The sequence below is a fragment of the Periophthalmus magnuspinnatus genome, chromosome 24 (assembly GCF_009829125.3).
Source record: "Periophthalmus magnuspinnatus isolate fPerMag1 chromosome 24, fPerMag1.2.pri, whole genome shotgun sequence".
Classification (NCBI taxonomy): Eukaryota; Metazoa; Chordata; class Actinopteri; order Gobiiformes; family Gobiidae; genus Periophthalmus; species Periophthalmus magnuspinnatus.
In genome coordinates, this window is record NC_047149.1 from 15,704,288 (window position 1) to 15,718,327 (window position 14,040).

The 14,040-nt window shown below is 36.6% G+C and overlaps 3 protein-coding genes across 3 annotated transcripts; 1 reads left to right on the forward strand and 2 right to left on the reverse strand.

Moving 5' to 3' along the window:
• Window positions 1–6: 6 nt before the first annotated feature.
• Window positions 7–4,905, reverse strand: fam167ab (family with sequence similarity 167 member Ab). The gene is made up of 3 exons (XM_033991091.2): window positions 4,839–4,905; window positions 2,333–2,709; window positions 7–1,371 (listed from the first exon to the last, which is right to left on the reverse strand). The coding sequence occupies exons 2-3, from the start codon at window positions 2,654–2,656 to the stop codon at window positions 1,108–1,110; spliced, it is 588 nt and encodes a 195-aa protein (XP_033846982.1). The 5' UTR covers window positions 2,657–2,709; window positions 4,839–4,905; the 3' UTR covers window positions 7–1,107.
• Window positions 4,906–5,068: 163 nt separating this feature from the next.
• On the reverse strand, window positions 5,069–9,569 carry lca5 (lebercilin LCA5). Its single transcript, XM_055232330.1, has 9 exons — window positions 9,382–9,569; window positions 8,168–8,535; window positions 7,734–7,975; window positions 7,336–7,641; window positions 7,119–7,256; window positions 6,928–7,024; window positions 6,718–6,845; window positions 6,480–6,639; window positions 5,069–6,405 (listed from the first exon to the last, which is right to left on the reverse strand). Exons 2-9 carry the CDS (start codon window positions 8,532–8,534, stop codon window positions 5,549–5,551), a joined length of 2,295 nt encoding a protein of 764 aa, XP_055088305.1. The 5' UTR covers window position 8,535; window positions 9,382–9,569; the 3' UTR covers window positions 5,069–5,548.
• A 659-nt stretch (window positions 9,570–10,228) lies between these two features.
• Window positions 10,229–13,643, forward strand: sh3bgrl2 (SH3 domain binding glutamate-rich protein like 2). Its single transcript, XM_033991246.2, has 4 exons — window positions 10,229–10,317; window positions 12,263–12,448; window positions 13,016–13,096; window positions 13,207–13,643. The coding sequence occupies exons 1-4, from the start codon at window positions 10,273–10,275 to the stop codon at window positions 13,219–13,221; spliced, it is 327 nt and encodes a 108-aa protein (XP_033847137.1). The 5' UTR covers window positions 10,229–10,272; the 3' UTR covers window positions 13,222–13,643.
• The last annotated feature ends 397 nt before the right edge of the window (window positions 13,644–14,040 follow it).

The window sequence follows — 14,040 nt, forward strand, 5'->3', positions numbered from 1 at the left end:
TCTGATCATCTGCTTGAATGCCCCTAAGCTCCTGTGGAACTTCAGCCTGAATATGTCAAAGCATTTGCGCCTCAGGACACAGAAGGGCCCAGACCAGGGATTACTCCAGCCTGCAACAGGCAGCAGACTAAGGCAGAGGAGACCAGCACATTTTATTTTACTGCATTCACAATATGATGCTCTGTTCATTTGATTGAGTATGAAATGAAGGCTAGCTTTCGTAAGGACAATGAGAAGCCTGAGAGGGTAAATGATCTGAGCACTGGAACAACACACCTGTGCTCAGGTTACAGCTTGGATCTCTACAGTAACAGAACACTGAATTGACAGAGGGTCATAACTGCTTATTGCAAAATGTATAAGATGACTGTAAGACATTATGCATGAAAACTACAGTCTCAGTCATTCACAACATGCTATTCAAGCTCCAGCCCCAGAAGGACAGGGATTCAGCCATTCTCACCCCCCTAACCACCCCCCACAGAATTCAAACTATGAGAGTCAGAGCTGTCCCCAAGTCCTTAGGTAACACTGAAAAACCCTGATGGAAAAACAAGGAATATAGACAGACTGGCCATGTCATCTGGCAAACAGATGACTCATATTTATCCAGCATGGGCTTAATCATATAGTCACACCTTACTTAAATACTTAACACTTGACTTTTAGAAGATGATTGATAGTTCCCTCCTTTGGATTATACAGGTGGCTGTAAACAATCTCAGATCCTTGTTTGAAATACTATATAGCATGTATGAAAAACACTTTAAGATAGCAACACAAAGAAACTGACTGAATCTTGTTATCAGATATGTCAATATATCAGTTGTGAATGAACATTGTGAACATTGAAATGAATGTGTTATGGCTGTTAACCTATAAAAAAGTAAGATTTTGCTTATAAAAAGTATCTGCTAACTTTGGATTTCTTAAAAAAGGTAGGCTAAAAAAATCTAATTGCAGGAAATTTGGTTCTTTACAGAGTTTATTTATCAACTAAATACTAATGGTGGCAACTCAAATTGCAATATAATTGATATTTGATTATGATATATTCAGTCTTGTAAGAATGCATCAATACTTGAAGAGTCTGTGCCATCAGTGCCACTAGCAAAGTGAGAAGCGACGTGAGTTAATGTTCATCTTCGTGACCCCAATGAGGCGCAGGGGGGCAGACAGTCCCAGGCCCGGAGTGACAGGGCACTCACACAGAAGGTCCGACAGCTCGTCTCTCTCCTCCAGGCTGTAGGTGGCATCATTGAGCATCCGTCGGTGGAGGTGGCAGGCTTGCTCAATCTTCAGCTTGTTGATGTCTCCTCGGAGTTTCATGAGCTGCCTGGCCAACTGCTGATCCTGCACACGCATGTCCATCTGCAAAAGAGAAAAACACAGACATTAGAATGGTGATGATATATAATATGCATGCTTTTCAATGTACACACATATAGCTCAGCAATAAAATGACCAAAAATAAGACTTTTTAATTTTTTTTTTACTTCAAGGGCTAAAGGCTCTTTTTATTCATCTGAAAATATTTTGTTCCTTTTGCCGGTCCTTACAACTGGAATAAACTGCAATAATCTTGCAATAGAGAATCCTTCCAAAAATGTGTTAATCCAAATTCTGTCACATTGATCAAAAGTAAAAATGCCACCAACCACTGAACCAAAAAAGTCAGTTTAGTCTTGCCTTGCTGCTGACAAAAAGAAATTGTATGCCAAAATATAACATTTTTATTTGTGCAAACTCAGAATCCTGTTGGGTTCATGGTTACATAGTCCTGTTAAATCTGCCTAGGCCTATTTGCACTCAGTCTAAGCCGATGAGGCATGATTAAATGTGTGCTGTCACTGAGCAGCATTAAAACAAACAACAGATGCAATTTCTTAAATCTTAATCAATTTCACTCAATAGGATTATCATATCTGCTAATTGGACATTGCAGCCATTCAATCCTAATTAACAGGACATTACACACAGTGACAGAGGCCAGTGTTGTCACAATACTAAAAACAAAAACTTGATTTTAATTAACATGAAAAAAAAATGTGTAATTTGTTTATGTGTAATTTCTTAAATAGTAAGTTATGGTCATGTACTAGCTCAGATATAGGTCAAGACAATTTTAAAACTATTTAGCAAATTCAAAATCTTTCCTATTTATATAAGTTTCTTTGTTTTTATCCAGTATCGATACTTCAAATAAGTATCTAGTTTCGATATATTTTAGTACTGACTAGTCTCTCGTTAACAATTTTTTGACAACCCTTATAGGTAAATGCAGTCTAAAGATCCATAAAAACTCCACTTCAATACTCATACATAGCCTTACCAGTTCTCTCCTGACGTAATCTAGGGCCTCATCGATGTTGAATCCCTGCAGTACATCCGAGGACAGTGAACTCTCCTTCTCCACCAAACCATTATCCACTGGGAATTGCCCATATCCTGTCCTTAATTCCCCCTTAGGATCTTTTGCATCCAGTCTTTCTTTCCACTCCAGGTAAGAAGGCCTCCTAGTTTGCAGATTCAGTTTCTGTGTCAGGGCCTTCAAGCTGTCAAGATGGTCGTAGGAGTCACAATCCTCCATGCTTTCTACTTCTTCCAGGACATCAGCTGTGTCCACCGTGATCTGGGGAACTGAAGGGGCATCCATGACAACTTAGGAAAGGCTCTTCAAATTGAATTCATGGATTTATTGGCTTCTTTCTGTTAAGAGATAAAGCCATTGTGATTTAAGTGCATAAGGTGTAGCTAACTATAAGGGTAACAAGCCAGAGTTTTATCAAGTGAGGAAAATTTGAGACGATTAACACATAATTAATGTATGTCTTCTAGTGTCTATAGAAAGAAATGGGTAACAAAAAGAAACTCAATTCAACAATTCAACAGACTATGTGAAACAGATCAGAATGTACTGGTAAGCCCCTCATAAAAGTGAAGCTAAAAACTAGAAAATAAATCTATTGCAAGCAACTTTTTTCCACTTCTCATTTAGTTTTTTTAATGCAGTTCTTTATAAATATTTCTTACTTTACCTCAGCTTGGAGCAAATACTGTACAATGCTGACTTGTCATCTGAACTAAAATAACAGACAAATGCAGACTATGTAAATATGAAAGAAAACCTTGGTCATTAACATCCATCCACTTTTGAGGTGAAATAACCACAACAGTTACTCAGGCAGAGCAGCAGTGAAGCCATTGTCCTTGTACAGTATGTAATGAGAGAGACCTGACTGTGCACAACAGAGAATGGATCTCCATATTCTCTGAAGGAATCCAGTTTGCCTCCAGGGACCACATTGTTACAGACGAGCAGTGACTGAGCAAGAAAATCCATTTCCCATGCATTTTTAAACACACCATTATGTTGACTCAGGATGTGGTAAGATATTCAATAATGAAAAAAAAATAATAATAATAATAAAAAAAAAAAAATATATATATATATATATATATATATATATATATATATATATATATATATATATATATATATATATATATATATATATATATATATATACATATATACATAATATGCAAAATGTGGCATTCACAAAGGTAAAATGATAATACATAACAACCTCAGCAATTATATTTGGCAACCAATAGGTCTTTCACAATAATTATATCGACTTATCGTTCAATAAATGAAAGTTGGAACAATATTTCTGAGTGTCAATATTTATCGTGTGTACATTTTATGTGTTATTTTTTGGCTATATGACAAGATTTAAGCTCTACATTAATCACGTCTGACTCACTGCAGATGCAAACTAAGTACTAAAGTGTTTAATTCTGTTATTTATTTATTGCAGATTATTTTTTTATTTTTTTATTTTTTTTATAATATTCAAAATTTTGAATCGTTTTTGTGGTTTAAATCTGCTCTCATGTTATTGTGTCAGTGGAATAAAATAGTTTCAGTATTATTGTTTATCATCTATATTTATTTCAGCAATATATCGAACTTCAAAATATGTTATCGTGACAGGCCTAGCAAGTAAGTAAGAAGTAAGTTCTATAGTGGAAGGGTAGTGTTTCTAAAGTGCCTAGAGTAACACTGGAAACAGAAGTAGGAGCCTAGAAAGGTGGAAAAATGGTCATTCAAGACAGAGGTGTAGTGTTGTTGGATAAGCCTGTGCTACTCATCATTGACAAATTATATGACCCAATGTCATGTAAAATCATCTACGAACACTCCAAGTTTAAAATAAAAATCAACCCATATACTACCAGTCAAAAGTTTGGACACACCTTGTTTTTCAACGTTGTTTTTTTTTTCCTTTATTTTTACGACTGTCTACATTTGAGATACATACAGAAGACATCAAATATATGAAGCGAGATATATGGAATTATATAGCAAAGAGTTAAATAACTTTTTTGGAGTAATTTAAATTTTATTCAAATATTGAATGAGATGGTGTGTCCAAATTTTTGACTAGTAGTGTAAATCATTGAGTAAAGTAAACCTTTACAATATAACTTGTTTACATTGCGCTTACACGTGTACTACATAAGAGTGTCCAATGTATTTGGTTCATTGCATAGATTATTATATTATATAATTTATATATGCAACTCCTATCAAACAGTAAGTCTATAAACAAGAAGCGTTAACTGATTGGCTTTGCAGCACTGATGTAAAGACAGCCCATCTTTAATCTGAGGTGAAGTAAGTAGCATTTCGTCTGCCTTTTATGGATTAAGTTAACTCTGACATGTAAAACATACAGATATCAGTTTAACTGACCAACTTTATCCCATTGCATAAATAGGAAAAACTCGTCAAACGAGTATATTGCAGACCTATATAGCGGTTTACGCACCTTTCTGACCAGTTTGAAGACGTCCAAGTGTTTCCGTCCTGGTGCGCGCTCGACTCGTGGTCCCTCTGGTCTCACCTCCTCGTGCGCATTAATGGGTCCGGCTGGAGGAGTGGCGTGAGAGCGTGCGTCAGGTTTGTTGCTTGGAAACGTCCCAGAGATGTGTGGCACTTCCTCATTCAAAATAAACACAAATCAACTCAAGAAAAAAAAAATTTGTTTTGTTTTTTATTGTCACGTAGAAACACGATCACGATAGCTAAATATCATTTATGCAAAAATTCTATAGAATATTATGACAAATTTGTTACCGCCAACAACACAATAAAATAATAGCATTTTATTATAGTGTTATAGTGCTTTTAGTATACATTTGTAAGTATTTAATACACACAAACCTGATGTCTTTGGTGATTGTCTAAAACAAGATTTATGAAAGCTCCAAACTAACTGAAACTATTTGGTGAATTTTGGCAGATCATCAGCAACTTTATCCAGTCCACAAAATAAACAGAATTCACTGAACATATAGAGACAGAACACAAACACAAAATATAGTTATAAAGAGATAACTTAATTTATCATATTTTAATTTAAGAGCTTTGCAGTGAGACCACAACTACTTGTTTGGCAATTAACTAAAATAACACATACATAACTGCTGATACATAATAAGTAGGTCCCTGAATGTGCAGATCTGCTAGTGCGGAGTCTTATAGTGTGAGTTCTTCTATATCATCATCAAATGAGGTAATGGCGCAGATAGCTGGTTTTGTCTCTGCAATTTGGATTGTGCTTTTGGCTGTTGTTAGGGGAGTGTGCGACCCTGAGTGTAAACCATGCAGCACTTCCCTTCTAGACCTGACTCCATTTGTGCTGGGAGGACTACTGAGAAGGTCTTTATTGTTGTTCTTCACATTGTCAGTTGTGGCTATGTTACCAAAAAGCTGCTGCATAAGGCTGGACTTTCTATCTTTCTCCATTTTGTTCACAATATCCTTTTCTTTGTCCGTGGCTGTTTTCTTGAAGCTAAAAACCCCTATAGCAGCAAGTGCAGACCCCTTATCCTCTTTGGGTGGAGTTGGAGGTAAGTTAGAAATTCCCCGAGAGGTTGTATGTCCAAATGAGGGTGCATAGCTGCCGAAAGCCAAGTCATCAGTTGATGTTTGCGTTCGGAATGCTCTTCTGCCCAAACCAGTTGTAACACCTCCACTCTCTCGCTCTGCTCTTTTCCTCACCACCTCTCTACTTTCATGACCTGTATTTGGCAGATTATCTGTCTGTGTAAGGTTAAAAACTGAAGTGCTTGGACTCTGCTCAGATATATTTATCAATTTTGGTTCATTAAAAATATTGTCATTTGTGGGTTGATTTTGTTGGTCTATTTCACGCATCTTGGCCAGGAGATGCTCTTTCTTGCGATGTGCTTCTTCTGCCGCTTGTTGGTTGATAAGAGTCTCCTGGTTTAGCCTCTGAACTTCCCCTTGTACATGACCAGGCCTTGGACTTTTTTCATCTATCTTTTGGTCAATGGGACTTGCTACATCCCCATTCATTTCCTTTTTCCACTCTGTAAATACATTGATACATACATTGTTATGTACATAATAGTTAATGTGTTAGATTATTTAAATAATAGTTTACCTTCTTTTAATGTCTTTTGAGGCTCGTCATGTACATTAGACTCATGACTCAAGTGTTGTTTGTAATTTGCCTGTTGAGTTTGGGTCTTTTCCTGTAGTTGTACTTCTGTTTGTCCCTGGTTTGATTGTTTGTGCTGGCTTTGTACATCTTTCTTAAGCTCCTATGAAATAATATCAAAACAAGATAAATCAGAAGACATACAAAATAAATCATTGATCAGACTTCAGAACCAGTTTACCTTGAGTGACAAATATTCATCATATTCATGGGCATCAGTAATAGCAGGGGGAGGCGTGGGGAAACCCTGACTAGATGACTCTTGTCTATCTTCAGTCTGCACCGCCACTGTGCTCATTCTACTTAGGGCTACATTTAGGAAAACACAAACAACTTTAAAAACGAATCTAAACCGTGGAGAATCTAAAAACCAGGTAGCTGACAGACTCACATTTTTGTTTGGTGCCACTATCTGTATCCTTCCTTTGTGACAGCTTTAACATACGATTAGCATAAATGTTCTTAGCATCAAGTTCTCGATCTTTCTCCTTAAAATAAAGAACAATTATTGATTATTAGAAAAGTCAATTGTTAAAAGAAGCGAAAATGCAAACACATATAACAATGGCAACCATGTGTCACCTTGAGTTTGTTGGTCAGTCGTTCCACCTCTTCTTGGACAGTCCTGACCTCTTCCTGAGCAATGATGGCCTTCTTTTTCTCTGACATGAGCTGCCTCTGGAAGCTGCCAGCGCTCAGCTCAGCACTTCGCTCCAACTCCTTCAATTGCATAGACAATGAAACATTTACCAAAAGGTAAAACTTAATAGAAGAATCAATACTTTTATAAGAAAATCACTTTTATTTTGCGTTCTGCTTCCTGTCTTAGTCCTTTCTCCTCATCAAGTTTCCGAGTGAGCTCGTCTCTCTGTCCCAAATCTCGCTGGTTGACTAATTTCTTTAGCCGTGCCACAGTGGCCTGACTCCTCAGCAGCTGCCCTTCACTCTCCTTCAAACGACGCTCCACTGTACGCTCCCGCTCCTGAGTGCGTCTGAGCCGCTCACGCAGCACATGCACCTCGTTGGAGTGTCGGGAAATCAGCTGTGAAATCTCACTCTCTGTGTCATCATAACGGTGTAAAGCCTTCTCTTGACGTAGTTGGAGCTATAATGTAAGAAATCAAGGAAACTCCAATTAAAACATAAAACAAATGACAGTACAATAAAAATGTGAAGATAAATTTGGTTTATATGCACCTGTCTGAGTACTCTGTTTTCTTTTTGCAGTTCATTGGTGTGTTGTTGAAGCTCAGCAAGTGCATTACGCAGTTCATTAATCTTTAAAAGACGAGCTGAAAGCATTCGTTTTGTGACAAGGTCCAGGTCTTTGGATGGAGAGGACTCTTTGCTTTGTGAATGTGCTCCTTTACGAAGCTGCTGAGATCCATACTGTCTACCAGCTCGCTGAGGTCGTGGGGCTCCTTTGCGCCCTACACCACCTGAGAAATATAGACCTTTATTTATACATATATAATGATTATTTCACTATGAATTATACCAGTGTATTAAACTATACCTAACCAAAAAATACCCAGTAATATATACTATATTTTTTATCCATAGAACTAATACTAAGAAGATGCCAAATAATAAGTTAGCACATAAAGAGCAATTAAGGACAATGCAAATACCTGTCTTATAGGGAGGGCTACTCAACACCCTTTTGGCTGGTTTTCTTTGTGGGGTTGGGGATGGAGAGCGGGATCGTGAGTATGGTGAGAGAGATCGCTCTGATGGGGAATCATAATCATCCGAGTAATATGACTTCTTACTTCTTCTACTGTCTTCATCTGATATTTGGTCACGGTCTGGGTCTGAATGGTAAATCCGTGTTTTTGAACGGCTATCAATTTCCTGTTTTTCTTCTTCATTGCTAAGCTTGTAGTTCTTGATAGAATGTGAATCTTTCTTTGTACTATGTACAGACTGGCGACTCACAGCTCTGTTGTCTTCATATGGATCAAGCAAGATTTCAGACTCCATGTTATTACTGGACATTCTATGTATAAAAAAGAGAAGAGTCAAGAATTTATAATTGTTAAAACAAATAATTGAATCATACAAAATGAGCTTGTTTACATTTATTTTGAACACATTTTCAAATCATTAATAAACACTAGACAGAATTTGTTCTTACTTATTATTTTATGGTCACTAAGCAACACAATCCATTAGATGGAACGTTCCATGAGACTCAGAGACTCTATTATGTCATTCATTATAACATACCTCCTCAACTCTCAACAAACCTCTGTCTCCAGGTGTTCCAGTTATTATACAAAAACACATATACACACCACTACTAGACAATGTTTACATAATATCAAAAAATACTTTTTCATGTATTTTTCTACTACTGCACTTTCGTCTCTACCTAGTCATATAATAATATCTAATTATAGTACAACTTTAAGTAAGGCAAGAGGGTTCTTGTCTTTTACATCTAACAAGCACCCTTCAGCTCGTCTTTAGCTGCGACGTGACAGATAGGATTAAGGAGGCCATTTGTATTTGACAGGTGTCATTTCCTCTTCGCTTTGGAGTAAGAGCAACCTAAACACGAAGCACTTCCAAAAAACAACGAAGCGACGAGCGAATTGATTGAATAAACTGCCATGACGATGGCAAGCAGATTATGTAATCAAATAATAGATGCAACGTTAGCCCAATATGCTGACTATCTTTACAATCAACAAGTGTTAAGAGTAACGTTTTTCAGAGTCAAAAAGCTAACAATTTACCACAAAGGTTGTTAATGAAGGTCTAACTTTAAATAGTTTGTCGGCTAAAAGCTAAGCTATGCAGCTAGCGGTTAGCATTATAGAATGAATAGCTTCGTAGCTACCTTGTGAAAGGGTGTCATCGTCATTGCAAACAGGAGCAATATCTTTAATAATAAGCTATTTAGCAGTAAAAGCAGTCCTTGGCAGCCTGAAACGACCAGCTTTCTGATGTTGTGGTGATTTTAGTTGCACGCCTTCAGTCCAGCCACTGACGCTCTGGCTGTACCATGGCAACCGCAGCGAGATGGACGATACCATCTTTCAACTTCAGCGCGCACATTAAAGACTGCACACCGCAATCAAATAAGGCTTTTAAAATATATTCCACTGCATTTTTAGACGCTGAAAATCTTCAATGTTTCTGACTTTTAAGTAAAAATATTCATGAATCCAAACTTAACAGAAAACACAAAGAATGACCTCACCCACATCGACTTGTCTCTGCTTTACTCTCCTTTGCCACAGAGAGGCGCTATTACAGGCACTTTGAGGAGATGGGAGTTTTTTCATGTTCATGTTCTTTTTATATTTATAATATTTACAGATATGCGTCCTAAAGCTTATTCTCTAAATACAGGTGAAGTAAAAGCTATTTACTTAACAAAAATAATTGCAACTCTCTCCCAAACACAAAATATGTGTTGCGGTAAATATTTTACAAATTAACTTATACAATTAGAAATTATTTGTTATTGTTTAATGTTGTTCTGGGAATTTTGGGGCTGCCTGGCATAATTAAGCGAACAATTTGCTCTTGATTGAAGCGTTTTATTAAGAAATGACTCAACCGGAAGTTGGGTGTTTTACATCTGTGCTAAGTTCATCAAGATTTAATTTAAATATTCGAGATGCGTCTACTGAATGCAGACCGAGGACAACGCGTAAAATTGTTCGCACACACACACAAAAAAAAAAGACCAGAATACTGAGGTACTCCGACACTTTGGGATAAAATGGTAGTAAAGGTTTACATCGCATCTTCATCTGGCTCTGTCGCGGTAAGTGGCAAACTCCGACACGCATTTGTTTGAGTTTGACAGTTGTGCCCAAGTGGCTGCGAGGGACACCTTAGAAAAGTGCCTAAAAGAAATCTGAACTGCATTTTTCACTCTGGTTAGCTCTGTTTATTTTAGTTTTTATGCCTAGTTTACAGAGCACAATCTCTGTGTGTTTAGGCTGCAATAGATGCACTCAGAGAAGGTAAACTATGTGCAAAAATAGTTATTAGAACTGCTTTGCAAATACCTTAAGTCATAGGTAATGGTTGGAGTGAGTAATATATAAAGCTATTTGTTATTTTTGGAGTCTGCACAATTCTTATTATTCACAAGTTATTTTTAGTCTTACGACAAGCCGACCATTTTGGTGAGATTTGAAACCTGTGTCTTATCTGGCTGATGTGAATATAATTGAATTGTCGAAGCCTACAATTTGGTTACAAGTGATTAAATAAAGAGGTGACAGAATAGGGTTTCATAGAAGACATAGATGTTCATGGGAAGTAAAGTGAACAATTGACTGTGTAGTCCTGAAATGGAATGCTCAAAACAAAAGCTTAGTGGAGCAGAATAACAGGACCAAATGAGATGCAAAAAGGTTTATCGTCCTCATTATCTGTGACCACACAACTAGGTGTCATTCATGGGGCATAGATGCATTTAGCTGTCCACATCACTGTTTCTTTTAGGAAATAGGATATCAGTTTATGTTTTTTGGTCTTTCCCTATAGGTCAATCAATGTTTAACCTTAAATTGTCATGCATATTCATTTTGGTTTTAATTTTTTTTTCTCCATAAACCCTCTTTATTTTAGGTTTTAGAAATGAGAAATTGTCTGTAACTAAATCCTTATATTTAGAACAATTGGGTTTGTGTTGGTGAATTGAATCTATATGATCCACTGTATCCATGCTTTGAGGCACAATAGTGTCACTCACTCTCAGTGGGGGTCACCTCTTTCATTATTTAGACCCTCTTGTCTTTCATATGATTGGACTCAAGTAATACTGTATGAGCAAATGGATTTATGATATTGACATAGCTCATAGTTTATTATTTTATTTCCTGTATCCATGTACAATTTAAAAACCTATCTAAACAACCCTGTATTGTTTGTGATACAATAGTGCTATTGTGCTACCCAATCCCCATCATGATTATACTGAGTGACACTTTAATTATGTTTATGGGTTTTAAACAAGTAACACTTTGGAAACAGGGAGAAGGACTGACTCAATGCAATCAATATTTCAGACAGAATTATTAAGATAAGGACTCACTTTTACAAATGTAATATATTGACTGTGTTACAAACATACTGAATTTTTCCATTATAACTTGTCCATGGGAGTTTTGGCTTCTATAAATAGCATTCATAATCACACAGTCTGAGAGGATCCTACAGGGAGCTGCAGTAACCGAGTATTAATCTGGAAATACTGTTGTTTCAAGGATGGGATTTCCTCTTTTCACCATGATTAATGCCCCAGTGAAAGATGATAAAATGTTAATTAATGTTGTTGGTGGCCAAGTTGACACGAATAACCAAATTAGTTTTCTGGTCTTTTTTAATAAATTAGAAAAAAAAATATATGTTGCAAAACTAAAACTACATTCTGATTCATGTTTTAGTTTTTCAGTTCGTATTTCAGTCTTCTCAAATGTTAATGCTACTAGCTATGTTTAAAATAAGAAACTTATTAGAGATACAACAATTACATATAATTCAGAATGATCAGCTTCTTTGGGCATTTTGTACAAGAGGTACTCTGACTTGACTGAAAAACAAAATATGGATGCTGATCTAGTATTATCCTTTTGAACATTTATAGTAGCATGCAAATAAAAAAAAACAAGATCTAGTGGACAGCAATGTCATGCAAAGTAGCCATATGCCCCTAATAGTAGTGATATATGTCTAAATCTATGCTTTTGTGTCTACAGATAAAAAAGAATCAGCAGGACGTGGTAGGCTTTCTCGAGGCCAATCGGATCAACTTTCAGGAGATAGACATCACGATGTTGGAAAAAGAGCGACTGTGGATGTACAACAACATTCCCAAACACAGGCAGCCGGAGAAGGGGAGACCTGTGCCTCCACAGATCTTCAATGAGGATCGATACTGTGGGGTAAGGGTTTTTCTGTTCTAGGATTGATCTAAAAAAAAGATTATTTTATATGCACTATCCTCAAATGACCTAGTACTCTGCAATACAATACACTGCCAGCAGGTGGCTACCATATAAACAGGCGAAATGCAGACACGTTTTGTGTTTTATTAAACATACTTGTATGAAAATATAGGGCATATGTCCACAGTTTATGTTGTCTGGTCATGCACAAATTTACACTTCTCCTTCCGGAACCCAAGTAACCGTTTATATGCCATGGCTAAACAAAATATACCATCATTGCAATTCACAGAGGAATCTGATAATAGCTGAATAAAATACTGTGGTAAAAGGGTGGTACAGGCCTTAGTTATGCCTCAGTCAGATTGCATGCTTCACTGTAATCCCGATGTAATCCAGTTTCATGAACGTACAGATAATCTGCTCTGCCAGTTGTCACTGTCATTGGCCAAGGTAAGCCAATGTCACTACCAGTGCATAAAATACGGCAGCACAATCACTAGGGCCATGCATTAAATGTGAACATACTTTATTATGCAAAACTACCTACTCTTCCTTTTGCAGGACTATGAAGACTTCTTCCATTCCAAGGAAAACAACACAGTGTTTGCATTTTTGGGCCTCAAGTCAAAACCCTCCATAAAAGTAAGGATTATTTGATGGCATCACGTTATAACAACTCTTCATCCATTTATTTTTGTATCATATAGCTATAAGCCTGTTTTATGTTATATAATGTTTATGTATTTTTGCAGGATTCTGAGTCCTGAAACATATGCATGATTTATACAAAAACCTGAAGAAGCCATGGACCCTTCCTGTGTTGGTTTAGTGTATTATATTTTTCCTGTATGCTCTTTTTGCACACAAATTGCCAAACACCAAAACTCTGTGTGATCCTGCTCTTCGTCTTCTGCCCAGTGAGGATTTGTGCTTTTGTGTTTTTAATTGCACCAACTGCTCCACAGCTGTTCCAGTCAGTAGATGTTAATGAGAGCTGTGTTCAGTGTCTAAGAGCCGATTTCTGCATACTGTATCTTTATATAAAAAAGTAATTCTGTTCTTGTAAGTAGAACTACATCCATGTATTACCAGTTTGTCAGAATACTGCCAAATTGCTATGAAATTCATGCTTGGTTTTTGCACTTTCCTATCTACTAATTGTACACATTGTTGGAGAATAAAGCTGTAGATTCCAACATTGTTTACGTTATTTCCAGCAATTAACGGAAAATAACAGTTGAGTCAATTGATTTTAGTTTTCAAGTAATAAAAATCACTATATTTTGTTAGTTTAACCTTAATTTAGTTCAGTTCTGTTTTTATCCGTCCCAACACCTGACTGGTTTTCTGCTCCTGTATCTGCCTTAATGCCATTCAGTTTGAAAAGTAAAACGTTATCCTTTAGTTTAGGCTACAATTCAGAGTCTCCTGATGTGCTGTCGACATATCCATCTGTCCTGATTTGGACTGAAGTGGGAGGCACAAAATCAATACAGTTGTTGACCAGGCCAGTATATTGTTTTAATGATAAATATTTTAGTTTTAAGATCTGCCATTTAAATTCAAATTAAATTAGTCAAGTGTTG

Coding starts and splice junctions, on each gene's coding strand:
- lca5 (XM_055232330.1), bottom strand. CDS start 8,534: ATGTCCAGTAATAACATGGAGTCTGAAATCTTGCTTGATCCATATGAA. Junction 7,642..7,733: donor AAAACAGAGTACTCAGACAG/GTGCATATAAAC, acceptor CTTACATTATAG/CTCCAACTACGTCAAGAGAA. Junction 7,025..7,118: donor GACTGACCAACAAACTCAAG/GTGACACATGGT, acceptor CTTTATTTTAAG/GAGAAAGATCGAGAACTTGA.
- sh3bgrl2 (XM_033991246.2), top strand. CDS start 10,273: ATGGTAGTAAAGGTTTACATCGCATCTTCATCTGGCTCTGTCGCG. Junction 10,318..12,262: donor CTTCATCTGGCTCTGTCGCG/GTAAGTGGCAAA, acceptor TTGTGTCTACAG/ATAAAAAAGAATCAGCAGGA. Junction 12,449..13,015: donor ATGAGGATCGATACTGTGGG/GTAAGGGTTTTT, acceptor TTCCTTTTGCAG/GACTATGAAGACTTCTTCCA.
- fam167ab (XM_033991091.2), bottom strand. CDS start 2,656: ATGGATGCCCCTTCAGTTCCCCAGATCACGGTGGACACAGCTGATGTC. Junction 1,372..2,332: donor ATTACGTCAGGAGAGAACTG/GTAAGGCTATGT, acceptor TCTCTTTTGCAG/ATGGACATGCGTGTGCAGGA.